Below are 12,919 nucleotides of genomic sequence, written 5' to 3'. Positions count from 1 at the left end.
TTCCCCAGGCAAAAAGGAGTTTTTAAACTTAAACAAGTAGAAACAGTCTTTGGATAAACCATTTGGTCATATCTGTAAGATGGATGATTTTAAAAAAGACTATGACATATAATAACAATGAAATCTCACAATGGACCTATGACACAGGCAAGACAAAGATTCTCATCAAACTTCCCAACTCATAAAATGGGTAAAGAATGGAGGAATGACCTGAACAACTTCCTTGGAGCTAGACTACAACCCAAAACCCGTGCCCGAGTATACATTTTCCTCCATATTGGATCATCTTTCTCCACTGCCCTTTCTATCTTTCCTAAAAAGTTATTCATCCAGTATTGCTATAATTTTGTGAACCTCAGGTAACATTCCATATACTCTGTTCTTATCATTTTGGATACACTATCACATGGTCATTTTTGGTGAATTTTGTATGCTAAGCACAAAAATAATTTCACTCTTTAACTCTAATCAAGTACTTTTCAAAATGGAATACAAATGGAATATAGATTTCCTTCTTTCTACATACTCTGAAAGGAAAATGTAATTGTTCCAACATGCAAAGGCATCATGCCGTTCATTTAAGAATTATGTATAACTGGCTTTAAAAATTGTATGCCCTTTGATACAGCTATACAACTAGTGGGTTTGTATCCCAAAGAGTTAATTAAAAAAAAAGGGTTGTACAAAAATACTCATATCCCAACTCTTTTTGGTGGCAAGAAATTGGAAAATGGGGGGTGTTTCTTCAATGAGTAATGACTGAACACATTGTGGTATATGACGGTGATGGAATACTATTGTGCTGGAAGGAATAACTTTTGTGATTATAATAGTATCACTCTTTATGATTACTTTAATAACATTAATCTTAAGTTAATAGTCAAATAATATAGTGTGCTTTATGAAAATTATAAACATGAGATAAAACGAAATAAAGTTTAGCGTGATATCAAATCTTGATTACAGGCATTTTGACTTGTAGCCAATAACCTAACTTTCCACTTAGTCCACCACATGCCTGTTTTTGTATAATAAGATAGTCAGAAGGGGGTGGAGAATTACTCTTTTTTTTATAACAAGATACTCAGAGGGACCCAACTGCTGACTCAGAGTATTTCATAATAACTGTCAACAGAAAAACAATTAGCTACCAACCCCTTCTTGCAGAGACCTTGGAAAGGTCAGGATAAGAATAGACAAAAGTTATCATCCATAGTGATTTTTTTTTACACTTTCTAGCTTAATTAGCACTTGCATCATTAAGTAATGTCCATGTGAAAGATTCCATTCTATTTTAATTTTGATTGTATTTTCATTCACTGTGTCATCAGATTTCTTGGCATGAAAAGGCTGTCTCCTATAGTTTGGGTCTCAGGTTCTGATCTTGACCAGAGTCTAGGTTTACTGTGAGACTGGCCTCCTCTCAATAAAGCTATTATTTAGCAGAGAATTTTGTACTGTTACCACAGTTCATGATGGGGGGTTTTGATTTTAAAAGATTGCTCTACTGCAAAAATGAAAAATATAAAAATAAGTATCAAGTGGTAACATTTATATATAATCCAGTGGAATTACTTATTGAGTCTGAGAGAGGGGAGGGAAGAAGGGTAGGAAAGAAAATGAATTATGTAAACATGGAAGGGATGTTTTAAAAATTAAGAAAGGGAAAAATGATCTTATGGTATTTAGTGCATAGATACAAATATATTCATCTTAGTTGATGATTACAATATATAATGTCTCATGACCTCCCTACCCTCATCCATCTCTTAGAAAAGGAACAGCATGATTCGCCATTGGTCTAACAGTGCCCAAGTCTAGCACTCTCTTCATTAGAACAGATAAAAGTCTTTTGACATAACAGCTCTTATACACCTGCTTTGACCTCACTCACCTGGAGAGGAGCTCCTGGGGCCTTTTTGCTCTAGCAGCCATGGTGCTTTCCTTTGCTGAAAATAGGAGGCACAATATTCTCTAGGAACTGGAAGGCCTGGGAATAAAAAAGTAGGGATCAGGAGAGAAAATTTTAAAAAAAGAAATAGTCCTTCTTAAAGGAAAGGGGAGGGAATAAAAGTAAGGTCTACAGAATGACTTCTGTTGTATTCACTCTTAGGATAGTTGCAGGAGGGTGAATATCATAGAAACCATTTGCAATCAGCAAATTCTATCTTTACTTTCTGTAACAGAAGCATAGGCACATTCCACAACCTCCATTACACGGAAGAAATTAATGATAGCTGGTAGTGAAGGGATAAGAGACCAGAACTTGGAGTCAGAAAAAAACAAATTTAAGGGGGTGCCTTCAGCATGTCTTTAAAATATTTTTCTCAGTTGCCTCAATTTTGAAGTAAGGGCAATAAGAGGAACAAACTCATAGGGTTATTGAGAAATTAATCATAATTATGAACTTCAGTATGTCCAGTAGAGAACATAGAAGAGATAATTTGAAATACAGCTTCACTTTTTTTCCATTCCCATCATGTAGAATGGGATTTGAAGGAAGAATGAAGGTGGAATTAGGATAAACTTGCTAGTATAGGCAGAATTAACTGTGAACTAGTTTTATATTTTCATTTTTTATTTCCATGTTGTTATGGAAATAACAGTCCCCTTAAGTTTACTCTCTAAATGTCTACTTGCATATGTCCAATGGGTTTCTTGTGCACAAAATATCATGGGATTCTAGTTTTTAGTACATTGTGTTATCTGCTTCCATTTTTCATGTGAGTTCATCTCATTTATAATCCAAGTTATGATTGCCATTTCAGTATTCCCCTTCATCTTGTTTCCTTCTTTTAATCCTACACTTTCTCCCTTCACTTTCTATTCATACATTTCCCTTTTAATCACCCTCTATTCCACGTTCCTTATATTACTGTCCTTTTTCTCCCACCTTCCTTATTCTGCTCGTGTTCCTCTGTAGAATACGGCAACATTCTATACCCCACTTAGTCTGGGTGTTATTCCCAATGAGAATAAGTAATACTGATTGCCCGTCACTACCCTCATCATCCCCTCAATTGTAATGGTTTTTCTTCCCATGCTTCTTTATTTGATATAATTTATCCCATGTTACTTCTCTCTTCTATTTTCTTTAAGTGCTATCCTCTTTTCCAACCCTTATATTTTTTTTCACATATTTTCCTTAACTCTTGAATACCACATTTGCTGTCCAAGTATACTTCTTCTAATTAATATAATGATTTTTAAATGACAAATGTCTCATCTTTCCACTCAGCACATGAAAAACTTAACCTTCTTGAATCTTTTAAATTTTTTTCTTTCTTATTTTCCTTGTATTGCTTCTTTTGAATTTTGGGTTGGGAAGTTAACTTTTCTGCTTTGGTTTGTTCTTTTCACCAGTAATGCTTGGATCTCCCCTTTATTTATTAAATACTGATTTTTCTCCCAGAAAGAATATAGTCCATCTTGATGGGTGAATGATTCACAGTTATAAACTCAGTCTCCATGCCTTTTAGAATATCATATTCTAAGCATTTTGATCCTTTTATATAAAATTCCCCAGAAACTGTATAATTAACATTGGGGCTCCATGATGTAAGAATTATTTCTTACTAGCTGACTACTGTACTATCTCCTTAGCCTGAATGTTTTTAAATTAGGCTATAATATTCTTGGGAGTTGTGATTTGGGGAATTACTGCAGAAGGCGATCTATGGATTCTTTCCATTTCACTTTTAAACCATGATTGGAGAATATCAAGGGCAGTTTTCTTGGATAATTTCATAGAATAGGACCTCAAGGACATTTTGGGGGGGAGGGGTAGCCTAATGAATCTCAGATTGTCTTCCAAGGATCTATTTTCCAGGTCACGTGTTGTTTTTATTCCATAATTTCTTCTCTTTTTAAATTCTTTTGATTTTGTTTCATTGTTTTTAGATGTCTCAAGGAGTCATTAGTTTCTGTATGCACAATTCTAATTTTAAAAGAAGGATTTTCTACCATGACCTTTTGATCCTCTTTTTCCATTTGGTCCATTTTACTTTTCCAGGAACTGTTTTTTACATTGGATTTTTTAATTCCCCTTTTCCAGGTAGTCAGCACTTTTTAAAATCAACAACTCTTTCCTTTATTAGATTTTTTTTCTTCTTTGGAACTTAATCAGTTTTTCTTTTTCAGCTCTTATTTACTTTTGCAATACTTTAATTTATTTTCCCAAGTTTTCTTCCAACTCACTCATTTCATTTTTGAATTCCTTTTTGAACTCTTCCAGCACCTGAGACCAATTATAATTATTAATTGATCTTAATTGATTAATTAGTTCATATAAAATTGACCTTTATATGCCAATCCCCAGCTTAGCATATGCTTTGCCCTTCTATGCCTCTCAGATATTTTCTCTGGTAGATTTTTCTAGTGTTATTAAATCCTGTACATCTGGCTCGGAATAGACATTCCCTTAATGGCAGATTCAGAGATAACAGTGAAAATGACCCTTACCCACAGAGAGTAGATTCTGCACATTCTCCAGCATGACCTCCAGGTACAATTCCTTCTGAGAATGGTCCAAATGGCACCACTCTTCCTCGGTGAAGTCCACAGTCACATCCTTAAATGTTAATGAGCCCTAAGACAACAAAAATCACAAGATTTAGGGCTTAACCTTCAGAATTTGTCTACTAAAATCCTCATCCACTGCCTGGAGGTAGCTAAAGTATACAAAGCTTTTATCAAAACCCCTCAGCTTGGAGAATAGAGACCTCCGGTCAAGATGGCGGTGTAGAAGCAGTGAAAGTTCAGACCTCGGAAACCCTTCCCTACCGATCACAAACAGAGTGCTCCTAGGACACCGAAATTCAAGCTGAACAACAGGATAGACCTGGGGAAACCTCCTCCTGGACCTGGATCAAAAGGTACCACACCCCAAAAGCCAGAACCCTAGATCACTCGGATCTAAGGGGTAGACAGAAAGAAGGTCCCAGGACCCATTCCCCCCAACCCAGAGTGCTGAGCCCAAGGCAGCAGCGGGAACCTCAGGGCTCTGAGGACTCACCTTGAAAGCAACCCGAGCCAGTCTCCGGAGAGCCCAACACAGACGGCAGGGAAGCATAGAGAGAAGGGGGAAGCCTGTGGCCCCCTGGGTGGGTTCTTCCATCTGGGTCTCGGGGGAGGTCCCAGCTTTGGGGCACCAGCTGAGCCCAATTCCATCGGGAGTCCTCAGAGCTACTGAAAGGACAGAGGGCTCAGGGCTGGCAAAGGGGTGGCTCCGAAGAGCCTACCTTGAAAGTAACCCGGGCCAGTTTCTGGGCACTCAACACAGACTGTGGAAGAGGAGGTTGCTGCTTTTCTTTTTCTTCCTTTTTTTGGCTCTGGGATCTTTTGGCCCACACCACCTGAACCTAATCCCATCAGGAGCCATCAGAGTCCAGGCAAGCCACTACCCCTCCCCCCTTAGAGAGCAGGGTCTTCTGAAAAAACAGAAACCTAGAGGCGAAGTCAAGATGGCAGCCTAGAAGGAGCATAGACCTGGCAGCCTGGCCAGAGCTTTAGATATCCTCCATATCTGCTCCAGCTGTCCAGGAAGTTTAAAACTCAGAATAAACCCAGCCCAACTAAGCTGAAGTCAATCCCATCAAAAGTCTCCAGAACACAGGGAAGCCCAGGCTCCCCATCCATCCTCATTGACTGCTGGACTTTAAGCCAATCAAGAGCCTCCAGAGGACAGGAAAGCTCAAACTCCCAACAACCCTCCCTCAGGGATTACACCAAGAGATCCTCTGTTAAAGCTCCAAGAGGGGAGACTGATAGAAGTCCCTAAAAAACAAAAAAATGAGAGGAACAAGAGCACAGACAAATACAGGGAGGAAAGAAGGGGTGAATTTGAACAAACAACAGAAACAGAAGAAAGAAACTACAATAGACAGCTACTACTCACCAAATGGAACAGAGGGGGAGAGATCAGCAAACGATAAACCAGAAATCCCAGCAAATTGGATACAGGCTGTGGAAGAACTCAAAACACAACTAAGAGAGGCTGAAGACAATTGGGAAAAGAACTTAAAAATTAAGATAAGTCATCTGGAAACAGAGGCACTTGAACTAAAACAAGAAAATAGTGTCCTGAAAGCCAAAATCATCCAGCTGGAAAATGAGGCAAAGGAGATGAAAGATGAGGCAAAGGAGATGAAAGACGAGATAAAGAGGATGAAAGACAATCTTCAAAGAGACTCAGACCAGAAGGAAAAAGACGACCAAAAAGCCAAAGATGAAATCCAATCTTTAAGAACCAGAATAAAACAACTAGAATCAAGTGACCTCACAAGGCAGCAGGACACTATAAAACAAAAGAAAAAGAATGAACAAATTGAGGAAAATGTGAAGCATCTCATTCACAAAACAGACGATTTAGAAAATCATTCAAGAAGAGACAATTTAAGAATAATTGGACTACCAGAAGACCACGACAAAAGAAAAAGCCTGGACATAATACAAGAGGAAATTATCCAGGAAAACTGTCCCAAAATCCTAGAACAAGAGGGGAAAGTGGAGATTGAAAGAATCCACAGATCACCCCCTGTTTTTAATCCCCAACTGACAACACCAAGAAATGTTATAGCCAAATTCAAAAACAATCAGATAAAAGAACAGGTATTACAAGCTGCCAAGAAGAAACCATTCAGATACCATGGAAACATGGTGAGGATAAACCAGGATCTGTCTGCATCCACACTGAAGGACCGAAAGGCATGGAATATGATATTCCGGAAAGCAAGGGAATTAGGCCTACAGCCAAGAATAAAATACCCATCAAAACTGACTATATTCTTACCGGGGAAAGTCTGGTCATTTAACACAACAGAGGAATTCCAAGCATTCATAAATAAAAGACCAGACCTGAACAGAAAATTCGAAGTCCAACCACAGAACTCAAGAGAATCATCAAAAGGTAATTAAAAAAGAGGGGGAAAACAACAACAACAAAGGTTTTTTTTTTAAGAGACTCAATAAGTTAAAATGATATATATCCCTATAAGAAAAGAGGTCATTGGCAACTCTTAAAAACTGTTGCTATCGAACGTAATGGACTTCTCCATTAGTGGCGGTGTAATGTCCCTGAACAACTTGCAGGGATCCAGGAGAAAAAAACACCATTCATAAGCAAAGGATAAACTATGGGAGTGGAAACACCGAGAAAAAGCAACTGCCTGAATACAGAGGTTGAGGGGACATGACAGAGGATAGACTCTAAATGAACACTCTAATGCAAATACTATCAACAAAGCAATGGGTTCAAATCAAGAAAACATCTAATGCCCAGTGGACTTATGCGTTGGCTATGGGGGGTGGGGGGAGGAAAAGAAAATGATCTATGTCTTTAACGAATAATGCTTGGAAATGATCAAATAAAATATATTTTTAAAAAAAAACTGTTGCTATCACCTAAGCAGCTAGAAGAACTACACTCAGAGGGAACAGTGACAAACTGTATAGGATGAAAGGACAAGACATAAATAGGTATATAGAGATATGCATGCATAAATACATATACATGTGTATGTATATATATATATATATATATATATATATATATATACACACATGACTAAAGCTAAAAAAGAAAAGAGGTTATGACTAAAAGAAATGGGAAAAGAAACAAATGGGGGTAAATTTATATGTCACAAAGAAGCTCATGGCGGGAGTGGGGAGAACATCGATACACTGGAAGGGTAAAGAGGTTGGAGATAGGAAATATTCAACTCTTACGTACTTTGAAACTGACCCAAAGAGGGAAGAACAATCCAATCCATTGGGGAAGAGAATAGATTTGCGCCCTATAGGGAAGTAGAAGGGTAAAAAACAGACTGGTGGGGAGGGAAGCAGTACAAGGGAGGGAGAGGGTGGGGGGGGGAATTTTTTAAAAAGACTACAGGGGAAAATAAGGGAGGGAATAAGAAGGGAGGGGGGTAGAAAGGGAAATACAAGGGAGACTGATTTAAAGTAAATCACTGGACTAAAAGGTAGAGCTGACGAAGAAAGGTTAGAATTAGGGAAGGATATCAAAATGCCAGGGAGTCCACAAGTGACAGTCATAACATTGAACGTGAATGGGATGAACTCACCCATAAAACGTAGACAAATAGAAGAATGGATTAGAATCCAAAACCCTACCATATGTTGTCTCCAAGAAACACACATGAGGCGGGTAGACACCCACAAGGTCAGAATTAAAGGATGGAGTAAGACCTTCTGGGCCTCAACTGACAGAAAGAAGGCAGGAGTGGCAATCATGATATCTGATAAAGCCAAAACAAAAATAGACCTGATCAAAAGGGATAGGGAAGGTAATTATATTTTGTTAAAGGGGACTTTAGATAATGAGGAAATATCACTAATCAACATATATGCACCAAATAATATAGCACCCAAATTTCTAATGGAGAAACTAGGAGAATTGAAGGAAGAAATAGACAGTAAAACCATATTAGTGGGAGACATGAACCAACCATTATCAAATTTAGATAAATCAAATAAAAAAAATAAATAAGTGGTAAAAGAAGTGAACGAAATCTTAGAAAAATTAGAATTAATAGACATATGGAGAAAAATAAATAGGGATAAAAAGGAATACACCTTCTTCTCAGCACCACATGGCACATTCACAAAGATTGACCATACATTAGGTCACAGAAACATGGCACACAAATGCAGAAAAGCAGAAATGATAAATGCAGCCTTTTCAGACCATAAGGCAATAAAAATAACGATCAGTAATGGTACATGGAAAACCAAATAAAAAACTAATTGGAAACTAAACAATATGATACTCCAAAATCTTTTAGTTAGAGAAGAAATCATAGAAACAATTAATAATTTCATTGAGGAAAATGACAATGGCGAGACATCCTTTCAAACCTTTTGGGATGCAGCCAAAGCGGTAATCAGAGGTAAATTCATATCCCTGAGTGCATATATTAACAAACTAGAGAGAGCAGAGATCAATCAATTGGAAATGCAAATAAAAAAACTCAAAAGTGACCAAATTAAAACCCCCCAGCAGAAAACCAAACTAGAAATCCTAAAAATTAAGGGAGAAATTAATAAAATTGAAAGTGATAGAACTATTGATTTAATAAATAAGACAAGAAGCTGGTACTTTGAAAAAACAAACAAAATAGACAAAGTACTGGTCAATCTAATTAAAAAAAGGAAGGAAGAAAAGCAAATTAACAGCATCAAAGATGAAAAGGGGGACATCACCTCTGAGGAAGAGGAAATTAAGGCAATCATTAAAAATTACTTTGCACAATTATATGGCAATAAATATACCAATTTAAGTGATATGGATGAATATATACAAAAATACAAACTGCCTAGACTAAAAGAAGAGGAAATAGAATTCTTAAATAATCCCATATCAGAAAATGAAATCCAACAGGCCATCAAAGAACTCCCTAAGAAAAAATCCCCAGGGCCTGATGGATTCACCAGTGAATTCTATCAAACATTCAGAGAACAGTTAATCCCAATACTATACAAACTATTTGACATAATAAGCAAAGAGGGAGTTCTGCCAAACTCCTTTTACAACACAAACATGGTACTGATTCCAAAACCAGGCAGGTCAAAAACAGAGAAAGAAAACTATAGACCAATCTCCCTAATGAATATAGATGCAAAAATCTTAAATAGGATACTAGCAAAAAGACTTCAGCAAGTGATCAGAAGGGTCATCCACCATGATCAAGTAGGATTTATACCAGGGATGCAGGGCTGGTTCAACATTAGGAAAACCATCCACATAATTGACCACATCAACAAGCAAACCAACAAGAACCACATGATTATCTCAATAGACGCAGAAAAAGCCTTTGATAAAATACAACACCCATTCCTATTAAAAACACTAGAAAGCATAGGAATAGAAGGGTCATTCCTAAAAATAATAAACAGTATATATCTAAAACCATCAGCTCATATCATTTGCAATGGGGATAAACTAGATGCATTCCCAATAAGATCAGGAGTGAAACAAGGATGCCCATTATCACCTCTATTATTTGACATCGTACTAGAAACACTAGCAGTAGCAATTAGAGAAGAAAAAGAAATTGAAGGCATCAAAATAGGCAAGGAGGAGACCAAGTTATCACTCTTTGCAGATGACATGATGGTCTACTTAAAGAATCCTAGAGATTCAGCCAAAAAGCTAATTGAAATAATCAACAACTTTAGCAAAGTTGCAGGATACAAAATAAACCCACATAAGTCATTAGCTTTTCTATATATCTCCAACACAGCTCAGCAGCAAAAACTAGAAAGAGAAATCCCATTCAAAATCACCTTAGACAAAATAAAATACCTAGGAATATACCTCCCGAGACAAACACAGGAACTATATGAACACAACTACAAAACACTCTCCACACAACTAAAACTAGACTTGAGCAATTGGAAAAACATTTACTGCTCATGGGTAGGACGAGCCAATATTATAAAAATGACCATCCTACCCAAACTTATTCATCTATTTAGTGCCATACCCATGGAACTCCCAAAAAATTTCTTTACTGATTTGGAAAAAACCATAACAAAGTTCATTTGGATAACAAAAGATCAAGGATATCCAGGGAAATAATGAAAAAAACCACTAATGAGGGGGGCCTAGCAGTCCCAGACCTCAAACTATATTACAAAGTAGTAGTCATCAAAACAATTTGGTACTGGCTAAGAGACAGAAAGGAGGATCAGTGGAATAGACTGGGGACAAGTGACCTCAGCCAGATAGTATACGATAAACCCAAAGATCCCAGGTCTTGGGACAAAAATCAACTATTCGATAAGAACTGCTGGGAAAATTGGAAGACAGTGTGGGAGAGATTAGGAATTGATCAACACCTGACACCCTACACCAAGATAAATTCAAAATGGGTGAAAGACTTAAACATAAAGAAGGAAACCATAAGTAAATTGGGTAAACACAGAATAGTATACATGTCAGACATTTGGGAAGGGAAAGACTTTAAAACCAAGCAAGACATAGAAAGAATCACAAAATGTAAAATAAATAATTTCGACTACATCAAATTAAAAGCTTTTGTACAAACAAAACCAATGTAACTAAAATCAGAAGGAAAACAACAAATTGGGAAAAAATCTTCATAAAAACCTCTGACAAAGGTTTGATTACTCAAATTTACAAAGAGCTAAATCAATTGTACAAAAAATCAAGCCATTCCCCAATTGATAAATGGGCAAGGGACATGGATAGGCAGTTTTCAGATAAAGAAATCAAAATTATTAATAAGCACATGAAGAAGTGCTCCAAATCTCTTATAATCAGAGAGATGCAAATCAAAACAACTCTGAGGTATCACCTCACACCTAGCAGATTGGCTAACATGACAGTTATGGAATGTAATGAATGCTGGAGGGGATGTGGCAAAGTAGGGACATTAATTCATTGCTGGTGGAGTTGTGAACTGATCCAGCCATTCTGGAGGGCAATATGGAACTATGCACAAAGGGCGATAAAAGAATGTCTACCGTTTGATCCAGCCATAGCACTGCTGGGTCTGTACCCCAAAGAGATAAGGGACAAAAAGACTTGTACAAAAATATTCATAGCTGCGCTCTTTGTGGTGGCCAAAAATTGGAAAACGAGGGGATGCCCATCAATTGGGGAATGGCTGAACAAATTGTGGTATATGTTGGTGATGGAATATTATTGTGCAAAAAGGAATAATAAAGTGGAGGAATTCCATGGAGACTGGAACGACCTCCAGGAAGTGATGCAGAGCGAGAGGAGCAGAACCAGGAGAACATTGTACACAGAGACAAACACACTGTGGTATCATCGAACGTAATGGACTTCTCCATTAGTGGAGTGTAATGCCCCTGCACAATCTGCAGGGATCAAGGAGAAAAAAACACTATCCATAAGCAGAGGACAAACTGAGGGAGTAGAAACACCGAGGAAAAGCAACTGCCTGACTACAATGGCTGAGGGGACATGACAGAGGAAAGACTCTGAGTGAACACTCTGATGCAAATACTAACAACATGGCAATGGGTTCGAGTCAAGAACACATATGATACCAGTGGAATCACGCGTCGGCCACGGGGGGAGGGAGGGAGGAAAAGAAAAAGATCTTTGTCTTTAATGAAATTGCATGGAAATGATCAAATAAAATACTATAAAATTAAACAAAAAAACAAAACCCTAAGCTTGAAGTGTGTTATAGCAAGCACTGGAGACCCGTCATTCAAAACCCAAAAGAATAATCACAAAATCATTTCATGTCTAAAGTAAGAATCATGTTGTGAAGAGAAAAACCTGGAGAAGTGTCTCAATTTGAAATGATTTTCCCTATGGATTCAGGGAGATGGGAAGTTTTCTCTGAGTGAGATAGGAGATTCTTTGGAGGAGAAAGAGAAGGTGATCGAAATTCCTCCTCATCACAAAAGATAGAATTGATCTGGTAAGAACATTTATTTCAAGAGTTGCTGAGAAGGTAATATAATATACTGTGTATACTAGGCGGAAAATATTACCAATGATCAATGAGAAAAAAAAAGAAAAGAAACTCTCTAATAATGTTCCTAATAGACTGCAATACTCTTATCTAGATGAAAGCATAAAGAGGAGTCCATAGAGTTATATGCTATTAGAGTGATTCCAGCTCAGTCTTATGCTAAATTGAGAATTTGGGGAACCACTGGGTATGATGTGCCATAGTCAAAATATTCTGTTTCTACTTTATGATGATTTTGTTGCTGCAATATTGTCAGTTGTTTTCTATTTAGTTACACAGGAAGAAGAGTAAGTATGATGAGACAACGAAGGGTGTTCATCATTTTAAAATATTTTGGTGATTAAATTATTCAAAAGAATGATACTATTAGTGTAATGATTGGAATTCCTAAGAGAGAGATTTTCTTCATTTGAAATAATTAATTG

At 37.2% G+C, this 12,919-nt stretch overlaps 1 protein-coding gene across 1 annotated transcript in view; it reads right to left on the bottom strand.

Moving 5' to 3' along the window:
- Positions 1-12,919, bottom strand: part of LOC100024193 (zinc finger protein 420-like) — a 48,514-nt gene that overhangs the window by 17,407 nt on the left and 18,188 nt on the right. The window contains exons 3-4 of the mRNA XM_056820540.1: positions 4,462-4,588; positions 1,895-1,990 (exon numbers count right to left, since the gene is read on the bottom strand). Of these exons, the coding sequence (XP_056676518.1) occupies positions 1,895-1,990; positions 4,462-4,588 (223 nt within the window). The remainder of the gene's footprint in view (positions 1-1,894; positions 1,991-4,461; positions 4,589-12,919) is intronic.

Source organism: Monodelphis domestica, chromosome 3, assembly GCF_027887165.1.
Source record: "Monodelphis domestica isolate mMonDom1 chromosome 3, mMonDom1.pri, whole genome shotgun sequence".
NCBI classification, from domain to species: domain Eukaryota; kingdom Metazoa; phylum Chordata; class Mammalia; order Didelphimorphia; family Didelphidae; genus Monodelphis; species Monodelphis domestica.
Note: the sequence above shows the minus strand (reverse complement) of the source record. Positions and strands in the feature narration are given on the sequence as shown.